General features: G+C 56.1%; 4 protein-coding genes across 4 annotated transcripts; 1 reads left to right on the top strand and 3 right to left on the bottom strand.

Annotated features, from left to right (window-relative positions):
* Positions 1-14: 14 nt before the first annotated feature.
* On the bottom strand, positions 15-2,814 carry DCS_07014 (uncharacterized protein; the record flags this gene model as incomplete). Its single annotated transcript, XM_040804301.1, has 2 exons — positions 15-1,838; positions 1,915-2,814. 2 exons carry the CDS (start codon positions 2,812-2,814, stop codon positions 15-17), a joined length of 2,724 nt encoding a protein of 907 aa, XP_040654405.1.
* A 3,880-nt stretch (positions 2,815-6,694) lies between these two features.
* Positions 6,695-7,469, bottom strand: DCS_07013 (uncharacterized protein; the record flags this gene model as incomplete). Its single annotated transcript, XM_040804300.1, has 4 exons — positions 6,695-6,995; positions 7,107-7,202; positions 7,359-7,374; positions 7,433-7,469. The coding sequence occupies 4 exons, from the start codon at positions 7,467-7,469 to the stop codon at positions 6,695-6,697; spliced, it is 450 nt and encodes a 149-aa protein (XP_040654404.1).
* A 1,836-nt stretch (positions 7,470-9,305) lies between these two features.
* DCS_07012 (uncharacterized protein) lies at positions 9,306-11,888 on the bottom strand (the record flags this gene model as incomplete). The annotated part of the gene is made up of 2 exons (XM_040804299.1): positions 9,306-11,183; positions 11,241-11,888. The coding sequence occupies 2 exons, from the start codon at positions 11,886-11,888 to the stop codon at positions 9,306-9,308; spliced, it is 2,526 nt and encodes an 841-aa protein (XP_040654403.1).
* A 1,889-nt stretch (positions 11,889-13,777) lies between these two features.
* DCS_07011 (NAD-binding domain protein) lies at positions 13,778-15,328 on the top strand (the record flags this gene model as incomplete). The annotated part of the gene is made up of 3 exons (XM_040804298.1): positions 13,778-14,018; positions 14,122-14,863; positions 14,923-15,328. The coding sequence occupies 3 exons, from the start codon at positions 13,778-13,780 to the stop codon at positions 15,326-15,328; spliced, it is 1,389 nt and encodes a 462-aa protein (XP_040654402.1).
* Between the last annotated feature and the right edge of the window lie 10 nt (positions 15,329-15,338).

The following is a 15,338-nucleotide window of genomic DNA, read 5'->3' as shown; positions in this document are numbered from 1 at the left end:
CTTTGCAAACTGAATCAAGCCTTAACGTCATCGTGAACCTCCACCGGCTCAGCCTCGTCGTTCTCCTTCGTCACCGTCTCGGCTAAGACAGTTTCACTTGCCACGGTTGATGCAAGTGCCGCTTTCTCTTGTGCCAGCTCAGCCTCCGCTTCCGGCTCCTGTTCAGCAGATGGAGACTTCTCTCCCTCCGCGGACTTTATCCCTTTAACATCTCGCTGTTCGTCTATAACCCGAGGCTCTTTCACTCTCTCAGGTTCGGGTTCATCCGACTCCTCGGGGTGTCCCAATACTTTCACCCCGGCATGTTCGAGATTCAATTCCATGTCGGGAATTGCCTCGGGTTGAGCACCCACAGTGACATCGCCACGCCCAGGGTCGATTGTCCACAGCACCTGGGGTAGGCAAATCGACAAAGTTGGCACAGCCGTCGTTGCTCCTTGGGAGTCTGCGGCGGACGCTAGACTCTTCGCTGGAGCTCTTCTCTGAGGGCCGCGCGCCCGCCCTTTTCTTGCATCCAACAGCGGCGCTTTCTCCTTCTCTTCGACAGCGTCCGCCTCGGGTAAGGTATCTTCCTTCTTGGGGGCTTGAGGCCCCAGCTGAAGCCTCTTATTCAAATCACTCATGAATCCTGCCTGAAGCGCGGCAATCTTACCACCAACGGGCCGGCTAGGAACGGGCGGTTTAGGCTTCGACAAGGCGCTGTCCTTTGGATCTCTCGATGGACTCTTCGACGGTCGCGCGGGAATCAGCGGCTTCGGCTTGTCGGATACGGGCGGCCGGGCTCTTGTCAGCTCATCACCGCTACCATGGCTTGGCACCGAACGGTCATGGATGACTGGCGGCTCTGGTGGCCGGGATGCCTTCTTGGTCGGTCGTGCAGGAACTTCCGGTTTGCCGTCTTCCTCCGTCGGCGAGCCAGAAATCGTGGCTTCGTGGTGGTGGCTGTCGGGGGCATCTTCCCATATATCACGGCTGGGAAATCTCTTGGGGGTAGGTCGTACGGGTCGTTCGCCGCCTTTCAGGTGGGATTGATGGCCAATCCAAGTTGGCTTGTCCTCCGGGATGGGCGTAAAGTTGTTGACACGACCATTGGCCTCCTTTTCGGCCAACTGCTCCTGATATTGAGCAAAGGCTTGCGCGGGGGTGATCGGACGGTCCTCGTAGGCCGATGACCTCCGCCTGGTTTGCTCCGACACGTCCGGCGTCGATACGGTGGCGGTAACGTGGACGCTGCTGGGAGCATCTTCCCATACGTCTTTACTGGGGAATTGATGACGTCCCTCATTATCATCTGCCGGCTCCTGCTTGGGTTGCACCTCCTTGATCTCCTCCTTCGACTCCTCGTGAAAAAGAGGTTCATACTCCTCCACATCCTCCAGAGGAGTTGGGCAATACTCCGATTGAGTGACGGTCAGGCGGATGCTGTTATTCAGCCGGCTGGCGGGGCGAATCGACGTTTCGTCATCCGTCGAGCTTCGACGGCGCTCGAGAAGCGGTCGAACGGCCGGGTGTTGGACTTTTCTTTTCGGCTCCTTGCTGACCTCGTCGGATGCGAGAATGGGACATTCTTCCTCCTCCTCTTCGGCAGGAGCATTCACCTCGGCGCCGTACGAATAGTACTCTGGGTGCTTGGTGTCACCGACGTGGATGAGTTTGCTGTCGGGAGAGGTTCCGTCACTGCGTGCCGAATCCATCTGAGGATCCGCAGCGAGCCCGCCAGTCTTGGTAGCAGTGAACCCGGAAGCGAGGCCGGGAGAGATACGAGCGGCATACTCCTCGGACGCTAGGAAAGCAACATCGTCGGTGGGAGTTCCACGGATCTCGGCAGCACCTGGGCACTAATCAGCAGGGGTTCGATCCGACGGATGGCCAATACGTACCCAGAGCGGCCTGGCGGTTTGCCGTATCCCTCACGAGCTTGTTCAGGTCCTCCCGGCTCATGGCATAGTCGTTCTGGCGATCATGCAGCGGGGTGTGGTGTTCCCTCTCAAGCTTTTCCGGATGCTTCTGGTAATAAGCCTTGTCGAGCTTGTCCTGCGACGCAACGCCGTGACCGTGTAGTCCGTAACTTCCGGGGGGGAGCGAGCGCGCGCTGTGCTTGCGATTGTGGTGCCTCTTCTTGCCTTCGGCACCAGGACCGGGAGATGGAGCCTGGACATCTCCGAGGTGCGGGTTCATGGGGACTCGTTGGCCAATCTCGGGAATGCCATGCTCATCATCGGTATGGTCGCTGTGGTTCGAGTAGATACTGCTCGGTCGCTTCCGAACGCTGTTGCGAGAGGCGGAACGCTCGCCGACATCGCTCGCCGGCCGACCAATGCCGAAGGAGGCGGCCTTCTCGGAGTCGGTGCGAGTGACGGCCATCACCTGCTGCTTCGCGCTAACGGCCGGCAGGGACGGCTTCGGGGCGTGGAGCTTTAGATCATTGGCGATGGTGCGCGTCTGTTCGACCGGCAACGATCGGACGTTCTGTTCCTCATGATGCAGCTCGTGCGTCACGGCGCTGTATTCCATGCCCTCTTCGCCGACAGAGGGCATGCCAACGGTGGCGGGTTTCTCGACCGGCTCGTCGGCGTGCTCCTGGAGGACATGGTGCATGCTGGGGAAGATCGCCTTCGGATCCTTGGGGGATATTTCGCCGTGGAGTGGCGATCGAGCGAAACGATCGGGGTTTGGCGACACGGACCGGTCGATGCGCTTATTGACGGGACGCGGGGGGACCTTGGGCATCAGGCTGGCGGCACTGTCCTTGTCCGTCACCCTAGAATGGCTGGGCGGCGCATCCGGTGCTTGTTGCATGGTAGCGGCCGGCATGATGTTCGATCCACGGGCAAACGGCAGCTACGTATTTGACGGCTGAGCGAGCTATTCGAAGGACAAAAAACGATAGGAAATTGTACGATATTCTTACTAGTGAGACGACGGGTTAGCGAAGGGAGACGTGCCGCGGATGGATCATTAGGGAGCAGGGAGCAGGGCGGGTGACGCGGAACGAAAGCAGGTCTCGCCAGCCCGGCCCATGTACAGGCCAGCAGCAGTGGTGCAGGCGATACGGCGTCGTAATAGATTGCCAAATACCGCAAGTTCCAAGCCGAGCAAGATAAGACGGGGGGGGGGGGGGGACGATGAGGGCTCAGGTGTACGACGAGACGAGCTGATTGCATCCTCGGTCGTCATTGGGCACGCCGGGACGGCCGAGACGAGGGGTGACGACAGTTCGATGAGGGCAAGACTTACAAACAGATGATGGAAGCTGGTGCAGTTGTGAGGTGCCTGACAAGGCGGCTGTTGTTGCAACATGCAGCTGAACTGGAAGCTGTACCAAGTCTTCAAGAACGACAGAGTTTGCTTGAAGCCGGATCGAGACCTGCCGTGGGGTCGTGGCAGTTGCGATGGTTCTTGTACCTCCGGCAGTCCTGGTAACCGCCTACTTGTCTAGACTGGCTGTTGGGTCCTCATCGTCACAGGCTGCTCCACCCGCCTAGTTGCTGCACTTCGGCCACCACGGTTTAAGCCACAGCGGCCAAGCTCACGAGGGTCGTGAACTCTACAAGGACGGAGTAGGTACCCCTAGTACTGCACTTGAAGGCCTACGAGGTACCCACTGGTACGTGGCCAGTAGGCATGTACAGTGCTGCACAAGTACTGTACGTAGGAGTACTTACCTGCTAATACTTGGCGACAAGCCAAATCGGGCAACGCGAGGTCACGGAGGAACCCAGCATCACCAACCCCGAGGCATTGCGTGATCGTTGATTCTCCGAGCAAAGTTACGCTCTGAATATTCGGCCACGACAACGGCTCAGTTGAGCCTGCGACGAGCTCATGCATTGGCAGAAGCATAATTCATCACTTCAAACAAGCCCCGGGCAACCGCAGCGTAGTTTGTAACACTGTGTTCCTGGACACTGTTGCAGGTGACACATCGCAAGCAAGTACCTGCTAGTACCTACGTACAGTACTTGCAAGTGCCCACTCGTGCTCGTGCTCCGTGCCCGTACTTCTCTACTGCAGTACTTATGGTACTAAGCAGAAGTAGGTTATCTACTGCACTAAGTACCTGGCGGAAGGTAATACACCAACAAGTTCAAACAGGTACAGTACTTGTTGGTACTAATGTATTGTTCCAGAGCTGACAATAACACGACGCTTACTGGTGCTGTACCTGGTGATACAGTGCGTACTCGTAGAACCCCGCAGGATCCCCACCGCTAGTACGAGCGTTCGGACCCTTGTGCACTGTATTAGTGGTTGTAGTATTCGCTGCATGCGGATCGGTCACGGTATCGTCGAACTGGATCCCCGTACTCTTCCGAAATTTTCATGCCACGTTCCCGGCGATTGCAACGCTCATTCTTTCCCATTCAATCCGCGGGATCTCGTCTCGGTGAGAGAATTGCGGTTGATCGTACGGTTTAGAGTCCCGTGCCACCGATCATGCTTCAGCTCTCGGCAGGGAAACCGCTCTAATCATGGGTGCATTTTTCGCCGCCCAGAGCGCATGCATGCCCAAGGGCAGGCAAATACATGTACTTACTACCCCGAGTGCATGCACACAGGGCAGGGTGTGTACAGTAAGTACAGTACTTGGCAGGTATCATTAAACTTGGTGCTTTTCGTTTCGGGACGGACGGAGCATTAACTGGAGCATGAGTACGGAGTACGAAGTGACACAGTAATAGTGTACGGTATAAGTAAGTACAACTACTTACACTCACTGATAGTTTAAAAAGTACATCTATTCAAAGTTGCTTGCGAGCCACCACTCCACCCACCCATGACAAGAATCCACAAGTACTGTACTCCGTACTCCGGTAATTAATTACAGCATGGACGTACTTGTACATGTACGAAGTTCACCTCCCTACGGAGTACTACAGCTACAACTACTTTGACTCTACAAGTACTGTAGGTGTAGGTGTACATGTACACCTACCTATGTATGCACAATAGGCCAAGTACACCTACAAGTTCACCTTCAGTAGTCCGAAAGTGTCCGCCCTTGTACACTGTACACTGACCTCTTTACTACTGCTTAGTAGGTATTACTTACTAGAGGCACCTGGGCTCCGTACATGGGCACCAGGTATTCATAGTACTTTCGCACAGCGTACAGTGTACATGACGAACCAACGTCCTTACCTTAGTACCTGTATGTACTTGGTCGTCCTTCTGTACGGAGTACCTTTCCAAGTAATCCGGATACGCTTGAGTTACATAAGCACTATCCTACTAATCTACGGATACATAATACTTGCTTACTCCGTAAGTACTTGCAGGTATTTGGCCAAGTACTGGGACGATGGGCCATGTACATGCATGTACTTGTAAGTAGTTCGTATTACCGTACAAATAGGTGCTCAGTGCATGTATTACAAGTATTTTGTACGTACCTGGAACACCCGCATCGCGATTCCGATGCACTGTGTGAGATGTCCGCTAGGGCCTTGGCAACACTGACTGTTGGGCCGAACACGAGCACTCCTCCGGCTTCACATGGACGAACGATGATTACCGTCGCAACAGGCCAGCACTGCAGTGGCTTGAATCGAATCCAGATTGCATCATTTGCTGCTCCCCACCTGCAGCCTCACCAGCAGGCTTGACAAGAGGAGTATAAAATGGCCTTGTTTTACTTGTCATACTTTCAGATAAGCTGAAACCCGTGCGGCACCGTTACTATCTCGTCATTCAGCATCTTTCTACACAGGAATGTCGTACAAAGGTTCAATCAAGAAGCAGAGCCCAATGACGGCATGTGACGACAACGCCTCTCAGCCTGCCCTCTTCTGTCCCCAGTAATCGGGAGGACCAACTCCATCTCCTGGGTGGCAAGCATGACTTCCCCAGTATCGTATCGTTGATCAGGCATTGCATTCTTGACAGCAGGGCACAACTGCTCAGCAAGACGCAAGCAACTGGCTTTCCGTCCTCGCTTCGTGGCCAGCCTGGATGACTTTTCGCGTTGTGTCGAAATACGAGTCACCAGAATGACAGCTCGTCTCGGGCCGCCGCCCTTGCAAGGTCTGCAAATTGGTCGCACCCGACAAGAGCCTTGATTTCTCTGCAAACCTATCGTCCGAGTTGGCGAGTGCACAACCAAGCAACATCTTCCGCAATGAAGTAAGTACTTATTGACAGCAGAATGTGGGGCATTGCATCCGGGCGGGTGCGGATATGCTGGCATCTACGTGGTGGTCTCTTCCGAGGCAGAGACGTCCAGCCACCATGTACATTGCGTCGATGCACTGTGGCCATTCTTTCCGGTCTTGCCTTGCTTGTGGGCATCAGAAGACGGTGGTCTATCGTATCATTCTTTGAAAAATCAATTGTCGACGACGAGCTACGTAAGCCTGAAATAAACAATGGTGGTATAGTCGCGAGACGCGGCACACACTTCCAGCCACCCATGACATCGTCAAACAAGGTCGCGCACCGAAAGCGGCCGCGCACACAAAACACGGTCTGCATTTTTCATTCCCGACGCCGAACCTGTTGGATATGTCTGTCGTCTTGTCACTGCCGGCCAGGCTTGTGCCGGAACTCAAGGGCAGATCGACTGCCTTTCCGCGCGCTCTTGGCCCCCCCAGCGCACGCTCGAGGACCCAAATGGCCGCTCGAGCCTTGTGCACATCCACGCAACCTCTCGGGCTCCGCCTTTCAAACTTGATGGGTAGTTGCTTGGCCGAGCCGATTATACGATCATCTGTGCGACGCCATGGCCGCCGAGAGTCTTGCTGCCAACAAATGCCTGGCCCTTTATGCCCGCGAGCAGGTAGCAGATGCCGGTGATGAGGAGGAAGACGCCGGCGGCGATGAGGGCACTGCGACCCATGACGGTGCTGACGAGTTGTATGACGCCCATGACACCATAGGCGGCGGCGCGAAGGTAGTTGGTGGAAATCTTTCGAACGAATTCGTCAAACTTGCCGGAGGTGGGGCAGATTCGGAGGAGGAGCGGGACTTCGATGAAGAGAATGAGGAAGGAGGAGGCACTGGAGGAAGTCAGCACTGCATTTCGCCCGAAGCACGACGGCATCCACGACGTCTGGAGAAATGAAGAAATCGATGCACGCATGCATGCATGGGGCGGAACTGCAACGTACATGGCGATGGCGCAGAAGATGATGAGGCCAACGTTGAAGGAGAAGATGGTGGAAATGCCGGTCGCGAGGCAGACGATCATGGACAGAATGCCGAACCTGCCACGAGATGTTAGCCAAGGACGCTCGGGGCCAGGCGACGAAAAGCATCGATTCATTCAGGGCCGACTTGTGCCATGCGGCGCATCATTCGATTTCGGGCTTGGCCAGGCAGGATAGGCGAGCAGACGGAGTCGGATGGGGTGGCGGGCTTACCATTGTCCATAGATGCCTGGTGCCAGGTTAGCATAGAAGCGAGCGGGCAGATGCATGTCGCGAGGTGGACGTACTAAAGTTCCTCGTCTGGAACTCCTCCTTGAGCGACATTTTGGCCGCTTGTTTACGACGGCGGGTCGGAAATCAGGGGTGTTGACGGCGTAAATAAAGCGTCGCTGGGAGCGAGAGCGGCCGACGTGAGCGGGTCGCGGGGGAGGGTGTGATGGTTTGAGAGTGTGAGGATGCGAGGTTGCGGGGGGAACCAAGACAGGTCGCTGCGTTGGTCTCGGCGATGGCGATGCGGGAAAGCGGTCGTTGATTTTTTTGGTAGCGAGGACGGCGGCGATGGGATTAAGAGTGGAGGAATGTCGGCCGTCGTCGAAGTGATGCGTGCACGTAGCCTTTTCTCGCCAGGGTCCCGTTCCCGCCAGGGCAGCAAGAGGGAGGCTGGACTCCGCCGTTGGGTACCTTGCTTAGTACGTTGGCTGGTAAGTACTTACCAAGGCACCACGGACTGCTCAGTACAGTAGGTGCGAGGTACCAGCTGTCCTCCACAGCAGGCAGGCCAGGGGGGAGGTTAGGGTGGCAGTGCGGCACAAGACTGGTGGTGGTGCTAACGAAACAGCATGGGGCATAGCATCCGGAAGCTATTGTTGGTGGGGCTGGCCGCGCTGGTGCTTGCACTTGTACTTGCACTTTGTAAGTACTGGCTTACTTGCATGTACTTACATGCACTTACTACTAGGTACTGTGCACTTACTACTAGGTACTGTGCACCTACTCCGACCGGATACTTGTACTTGAACTTTCAAGAACATACTGTACTACAAGTACTCTGTACTATTACCGAGTGGCCTACTTGCTGTACAGTGTACAAGCTGTGTGTGTGCTGTAAATGCATTACTTAGGTACCTAGTACTTAATAGTTGTTGCATTGTGTACAGAGTACCAAGTTGTTGTACCATGTGAATACTTTCAACCTAATGCTTCCACAGCACGAATGCTGCTTCCATTATTAAACGTAGAACTCTTCCATTTCATTTCCATTTCCTTCGCAGGTACAGGTGCATGTTCCATTGTGAATTTTGCATTGTTCATGCGCTTGAGTGAAGGGGGCCATTCCACATGTTCGCTGTGAGCTCCCACCTTGCGGCACATCTCTACTCGTACACATGATTCGCGGCCTCGAGTGCACACGGCACAGCTTCTCATTGCTTGGAACTGGGTACGAATAAGCATCGAAGCAGTACCCCAGCACGTACTACGGTAGGTACATGGTGGTTACAATGGAAGCATTATGTCTGCCTAGTACGGAGTACCTACAGATGACATGGATGATGTACGTGTACCTAGATGTAGGCATACGTAAGAGCGCAGTACTGACACGCCCACGTGATGCAGCCTACGCGGCCATGAGCCCCAACCGGGCTTGGTTGCAGGTAACGGTTCGACGCCTAGGAGCAGGTATCACCTGTAGTTGCCGGCGGTGGCCAGGCAGAGCTCGGCAGTGCCGGCAGTGCCACCCTATAGCGCAAGTACGCTGGCGCTGATCTCCATGCAAATGGAAGTGTACATTGGTATTTCATCTCTACGTGTGAGGCACTTGGTGTGATGCAAAGCACCGACATGAGTTAAGTTGTACTGTATCTCGTTGTTGATTGCTGTGGGTTCGCCAGCCATCCGCTGGCAGTCTAGTGCCTGAGGTGTCATTGCATCTTGGCCCCAGTCTTCTTACCGTCGGCGCCGACTCCATCCCAACCTCGTGATCAGTTGGCGGGACCCTTTTTTTTAGGCACCGACCAACCACGTGACTAATGTGCTCCCATTCCCTGCCTGCCACAACGTTGATTTGTTCAGCATAGGCAAGTGGCATTCAACCCGTGCCGGCGGCACAGAGGCAAGAACCAAGCAACCTTGCGACTCCCGCCCCTCGAGCGAACACGTGACCTAATCCTCGAGGGATGTCAAGTCAATCATCATCGAGGCTGTCCCGTCACTGCGGACGAACAGCGAGCTTTCACGGGAAGGCAGATGCGATGGGTATGCTCCGCCTTGGCCGTATGCTGCTAGGCCCGAGCCGTTGTTGCCAAGATCGCTGCGTATAAACAACGAGCTCTCGTCCGACACCGTGCGTGCGTCGTGCTCCGACACGTCCGTCTTCAGTTCGTCGTCATCGTCATCGTCCACATTGCCATCGTCGTCCGCATCGTCACCATCTCCATCACTACCATCATCATCATCATCATCATCATCATCATCATCATCATCATCATCATCATCATCATCATCGTCGTCGTCGTCGTCTCCCGTTATATCAATGACCTCGATGACGTTGCCGGGGTCCACTGTGTCCGGAGAGGCCCTGCCAGACCTAATGTCAACGCCGACGTCCATGACCGAGTCGTGAACGGATTGAGCGGCCCCCTCTGTCTCGGGCGGATCGTCAGAGGAGGCATTGGAGGAGCCATCCGAATGGCCATCATACTCGGAACGATTTCGGGGGGAGCCATCTCGAGGACGGCCATGGTGATGCCGAGAGTCACGCAGAGTGTCGGCCGAAGCGTCGCTCGAAGCGTCATCCGAAGCGTCATCCGAAGCGTCGTCCGGGAGGCCACCTCTGACATGGCAAGTGCCTGCCGATGACGAGACGGGGCGGCACGGGGGGGCCACGTCGTCGAGGTAGCTGGAGTCGCGAAGTGCTTGCCAAACGTACCGTGGAGCGTTGTAGTTTGGAAGCAAGGGAGCCAGGTTGCGGAGCCGCGAGCGCCTGCTGTCATCCTCGTCCTTTGGCATCGAGGTTGCGTACTGGACATCCTTCAGGAACGTCGTATCTCGCACCGGACATCCTCCGTTGTCCTGGTCAAAGAACTCGACCGTTCTCATGCCGCGGAGCCAATAAACGTAATCCATGCCTTGCACGGTGCGCAACGATCGGCATCTTCTATAGTTTGCTTTCGTTGCGGTCTCGTCTGCCCAGTGCTTTACCACATGGTCCGGCTCGTGCTTTCGTCTCATGTAGAACGAGGAACTCTCCTGAATCCACACGCACAAGGTCTGGAGCCTGAGCATCTTCCCCAGCCACATTAGCGGCTGGGTCCGCCTCGAAATATATTTCTTGCCCGGGTAGGTAAGGCGTTGGGAGCCGGTCCAGAATATCTGTACATGGCGAACGCGCTGAAGCCTCGGTCCGATGCCGTGGGCAAATCTTCCAAACTCGCCGAGGGAGGAAAAGGCGAACGTGTTGAGGCCGTAGAAGAGGTGGACTCCCCAGAAGAGAAAGTCTTTGCTGACACGCAGCGGTGCCAGCAAGTCGTTTGGCTTCGTCGCCCACGTCAGGCTCACGGACTCGTCTCCGATGTGGAATCTATGCAGAAGACGAATCCGCTCGTTGGCATCCTCCGGCACCTGGGGCGGCACGTAGGGGTCGAGTCGGGACAAGGCATGGATGAGCCGGCCGGGAACGACCAGGACATGCCGAAGGATGCGGATCAGAACGTTCGCCGGCAGCGAGGGATGCGGAGGTGGCGAGACTACCCGCGAAGGGCCTGCCATGAATGCCGAAGGATGCGGATCAGAACGTTCACCATGCGGAGGCGGCGAGACTACCTGCGAAGGGCCTGCCATGGCATTCGAACGATTACCGGCGAGTTGGGCCTGCATGTCGTCGGCACGCGGCTCTCGGAAGACCAAGCCCCGCAAGGTTTTTTGCAGATCCGGTGACATATTTTCCTCCCTCGAGCACAGCCTCCAGATGGCTTTGTAACTCGAAAAGCAAGGGTCGCTAGGGCCCATTGTCAAGAAGTCCCGTAGAGTGCCGGGCCATGTCTAAGTACGGGTTGGGAGTTAGTCACTCCATCACATCGACGTGCAGGCGAAGCGTACCCGTTTGTTATGCTGACGGCCGAGGTGCTGGAGTTGGAGTCTTTGCACCATTTCCGTCAGCTCAGCAACTTTCCGCTCAAGGCTGCGAATTTCCATCCGATGCTGTTCGTTCTGCTCACAAGCAAGGCTTAGTTGTTGTCGTAGCTCGGCTTTGCGGGCTCGAAGCCTCACAACTGCGGCAAAGCAGCGGTCCCTGAGAGTTAACATGCAAGGCCCATTTGTCGATGATTCGTCAGCACGAACGCCAGACAGCCAGTTGTCCAAATTGGCCATGATATCGAAACCATCAGAATCACCGCCATCGCCTTGGTCGCCGCCGTCGCCACCTTCATTGCCATGGCCGGCTTCATCCTCACCGGCGTCAACGTCACTGTCAATATGCATGCGGTCCTCGTCAGCCGGCTCATCAACCGGTATGGGACCCTCCTCCGTGCCGTGCATGCTAATGTCGTTGTCATCGTTGCTTCCACGTACATGGGTCCCGTCGACGTCGCCATGGGCTGGCGGCGTGGCCAGATGCGGAATCGATACATTGTTGCCACCCTCACCAAAGACTTCCGCTTGCGCTTCCGTATCATTCCATGAGGTGTTGAAATCAAGTATTGGATTCAGGTTTATGTGGCCCATATGAGGAGGAATGTCTTCCATTATGGCACCAGTTGTGACTCGATTCGAATTTTGTACAGTGCAATGCGGAAGGGGACGCGGCGAGAAGGCGATTTCTTGGACGGTGCAGCGGCCTTGCTTATCTACGGAGAAGTTAAAAGGAACGGATACGTGAAGACGAAGGTCGTAACTTTAAGGGAGTGCATAGAAGAGGTTCAGGTTCAGAAAGAAAAGTTGCGAGTGTGGCGATGGCTTGCTTCCTCCGCAGGTGAGGTGATTCTCGAATTCGTAGTCGGACGCTTGGATAGAGAATACGGAGCTCGGTTGGCTTCAGAGGCAATGCGGAATAAAGAAGCCACAAATGAATATCGGAGAGGCGATGGTGCGGAACCGGAGGGTGTCAGGTGTATCGATTGCCGAAGCAGCGTGCACAGCGCGCCTAACTTTGCAGCCGAAGCACAATCCCAACACCGACTGTACTCCTTTCCTTCACGGCGTATATATGCATAATGCTAAATATACATACTTGATTCAAGACTAGCAGTTCAATCCGTGCCCATTTGATCACTGGACACTGGCTTGTTCAGGTTTCATGGCGATCGTGATATCGGCGGAGAGACCTCGTCCAGGAGTTGCTCAACTAGTTCCTGCTTCTATCCGGTTCGACTCTCGATTCGTCCAGAAGCTCGACGTAGTATTGCCATCGATTCGTCATTTGTGCCTCAGCTAGCCAATGATGTAGTCTAGCTGTCCTCGGTCGTGCGAATCTGACCGTGACTGTTGGACTGTCACGACCGGCGCCGTTTCCGAGCCAGCGCCGTCGCTCCGGACCGGCGTTGTCGGGGTTTTCGGGTGACTTGCTAGTCGCCGGGGCATGCAATGTACCGCGTGTACCGTGTGCTAACTGCACTGTAGAGTGCACTTACAGACTGCAGTAATACTTACTGTACTGCGCTATGATACAGTGACGTTCCACAAGGAGCGATACATGAGAACCAGCGGCGACGGGTACGCGTGCTAATTCTCCGTACCCCGTAAGTAAGTATACTGTACTCCGTAAGTACGGAGTACTTGTAGAGGTAAGTATACTGTACAGCAAGTCGTACATGTACTTGTACTTGTACTCCGTGCAGTAAGTAAGTATACACGCACGCGTACATAAGTTCTGTACAAGTAACTGCTGCCAATCGAATGGCTGGGGTGGAGCCTTTTGCGGCTGCGAAGGCATGGCAAACATGTGCCCGCAGTACGGAGCACACAGCACTTACAAGTACTGTAATAACATTGAACTCCGTACGAAGTACTGTACACCTACCAGTACAGTACTTGTACAAGTTCTGTAGATGTACTCCGTACATAACATTAGTTGTACAGTACTTAAGTACGGAGTATTACTTGCTTACAGTCCCTTACAGTACATGTAAGTACAGTACTCTGTAGCGTGGCCCCGCCTTTTGGCCTACCGATCAAGCGAGGGGTGTCCAAGTAATAGCGATTACATCACACAATCAAACGGCCACTTCGACCTTCGTCATTCGTACATTCAGCACAAATACTGATTCTTGCCCAACACCTCGACAGCGTGCCGGAGCAAAATCCGGAGCTCGAACTCGCGTGGATACCCTCCCTTGGCTGCCGACCATCCTCCAATTTCGACTCCGTATCCTTCTCTGAGGGCTTGTCCGAAAGGCTGACGTGACAGGCCGCAAGGCATCCTCCTCCACCCTCGCTTGGATAGATTGGCCGGCATTGGCACCTTGGCACCCGTTACTAGCAGGTGCTGCACCTGTATCTGTGCTGCATCAACCATTGCCTGCTGCTGGAACTGTCAAGTGCGACGGACCGGCGACGACCTGATCGAAGCTGCCTCTGATAGGTTGCACCTCTGGGCTGCCAGTTCCCTCGTCCGCCCGCGACGCGGCGCCGTCATCATGACCTTTACCGTGCTCACCGACGCCGAGGTCAGCGCTCTCCTCGAGGGCCTCGACCTCAACGAGCTGGACGAGTTTCGCCACGTCCTCGCCTCGGCCCTCCACGAGTTCTCGACCAACACCCAGGCCGATGACTTGGGCGTCTACCAGCAACCGCACAGGATATCCACCCTCCACCCAGGCTCCGAAGCCACGACGCTCTACATGCCATCGTGCGGCCCCGAGGGCATGGGATGCAAAGGTAGGTACCGGTGGCTGCTTTCCGCCCCCTCCACCCTTGCTTCGCCCGTGGCCGCCGCCGTCCTGGTTGCGCCTCCGTGCGAGCCCGCGCTGACGTCGAGCAGTCGTCACCCTCACCTCGTCCGAAGCGACGGAAAACCCATCCGTCAAAGCCATCAGCCCGACGGGCGTTGTCAACCTCTTCTCGCCCGACGGAAAGCCGCTCGGCCTCATACACGCGAGCACCCTGACCGCCTTCAGGACCGCCCTCGCCTCCGCCTGCCTCCTGAACCGGCGAAGCCACGTCAAGACGATCACGGTCTTCGGCAGCGGCATGCAAGCCTACTGGCACGTCCGCCTCGCCCTCATGATGCGTGGCAGCACCATCAAGCACGTCAACGTCATCAACCACCGCTTCTCCGCCAGCGCCGATGGCCTCCTGAGGAAGTTCGCCGTCATCCCCCAGGCCGTCAAGGAGCGCGAGGGCTGGTCCCACACCAAGTTCGCCATCATGGCACCCACCTTTCACGAGTACAACCGGCTGCTGAAGGAGCAGCTCCGCGGCTCCGACGTCATCTACTGCTGCACGCCGTCCCGGAAGGACCTTTTCGACGCCTCCATCCTCACCTCGCACGAGGGCCGGAAGAAGGGGAGGCTCATTATCGCCGTCGGGAGCTACACGCCTGAAATGCGAGAGCTACCCGAGGGGCTTCTCGCCCAAGCCACCAAGCACCACGACAGGACCCACAGGCATTTTCACAAGCATGCGGAGGAAGCCGGCGTCATCATCGTCGACACGCTCGACGGCGTCCTGAAGGAGGCGGGCGAGATCATCTCGGCCAAGATTGGGCCCAACTCGCTCGTAGAGTGAGTGACCAACCACCCATCCACCCACCCATGACGTGACGGCGCTGACGAGGTTGCAGGCTCGGTGAGCTCGTCATGCTCCACCGGCTATCCGTCGAGGAGTCGGAGACGAACACGCCCGGCTCGCAGACGCCCATCTCGCCCGATGCCGTCTCCCTCGACTTCAGCGACAAGCTCTCCATGTCCAGCGTCTACGGCGACGGGCCGCAACGACCGGAAAGCCCGTCCGGGTCGCTGTCGTCGGGCCATTCTCGCAAGCCCAGCATTCCGCTGCCGTTCCGCACGAGCTCCAACAGCTCGTCCGATACGGACAAGAAGAAGGAAGACTCCCTCGCCCGCTGGCTGAGAGACGGCACCGTCGTGTACAAGAGCGTCGGCCTGGGCCTCATGGACTTGGTCGTCGGCATGCACCTGGTGCAGATTGCAAACGAAAAAAGGCTGGGCACGCGGATTGAAGGGTTTTGACCACGTCAGA

The sequence above is a fragment of the Drechmeria coniospora genome, chromosome 03, assembly GCF_001625195.1.
Source record: "Drechmeria coniospora strain ARSEF 6962 chromosome 03, whole genome shotgun sequence".
Taxonomy (NCBI): domain Eukaryota; kingdom Fungi; phylum Ascomycota; class Sordariomycetes; order Hypocreales; family Ophiocordycipitaceae; genus Drechmeria; species Drechmeria coniospora.
Note: the sequence above shows the minus strand (reverse complement) of the source record. Positions and strands in the feature narration are given on the sequence as shown.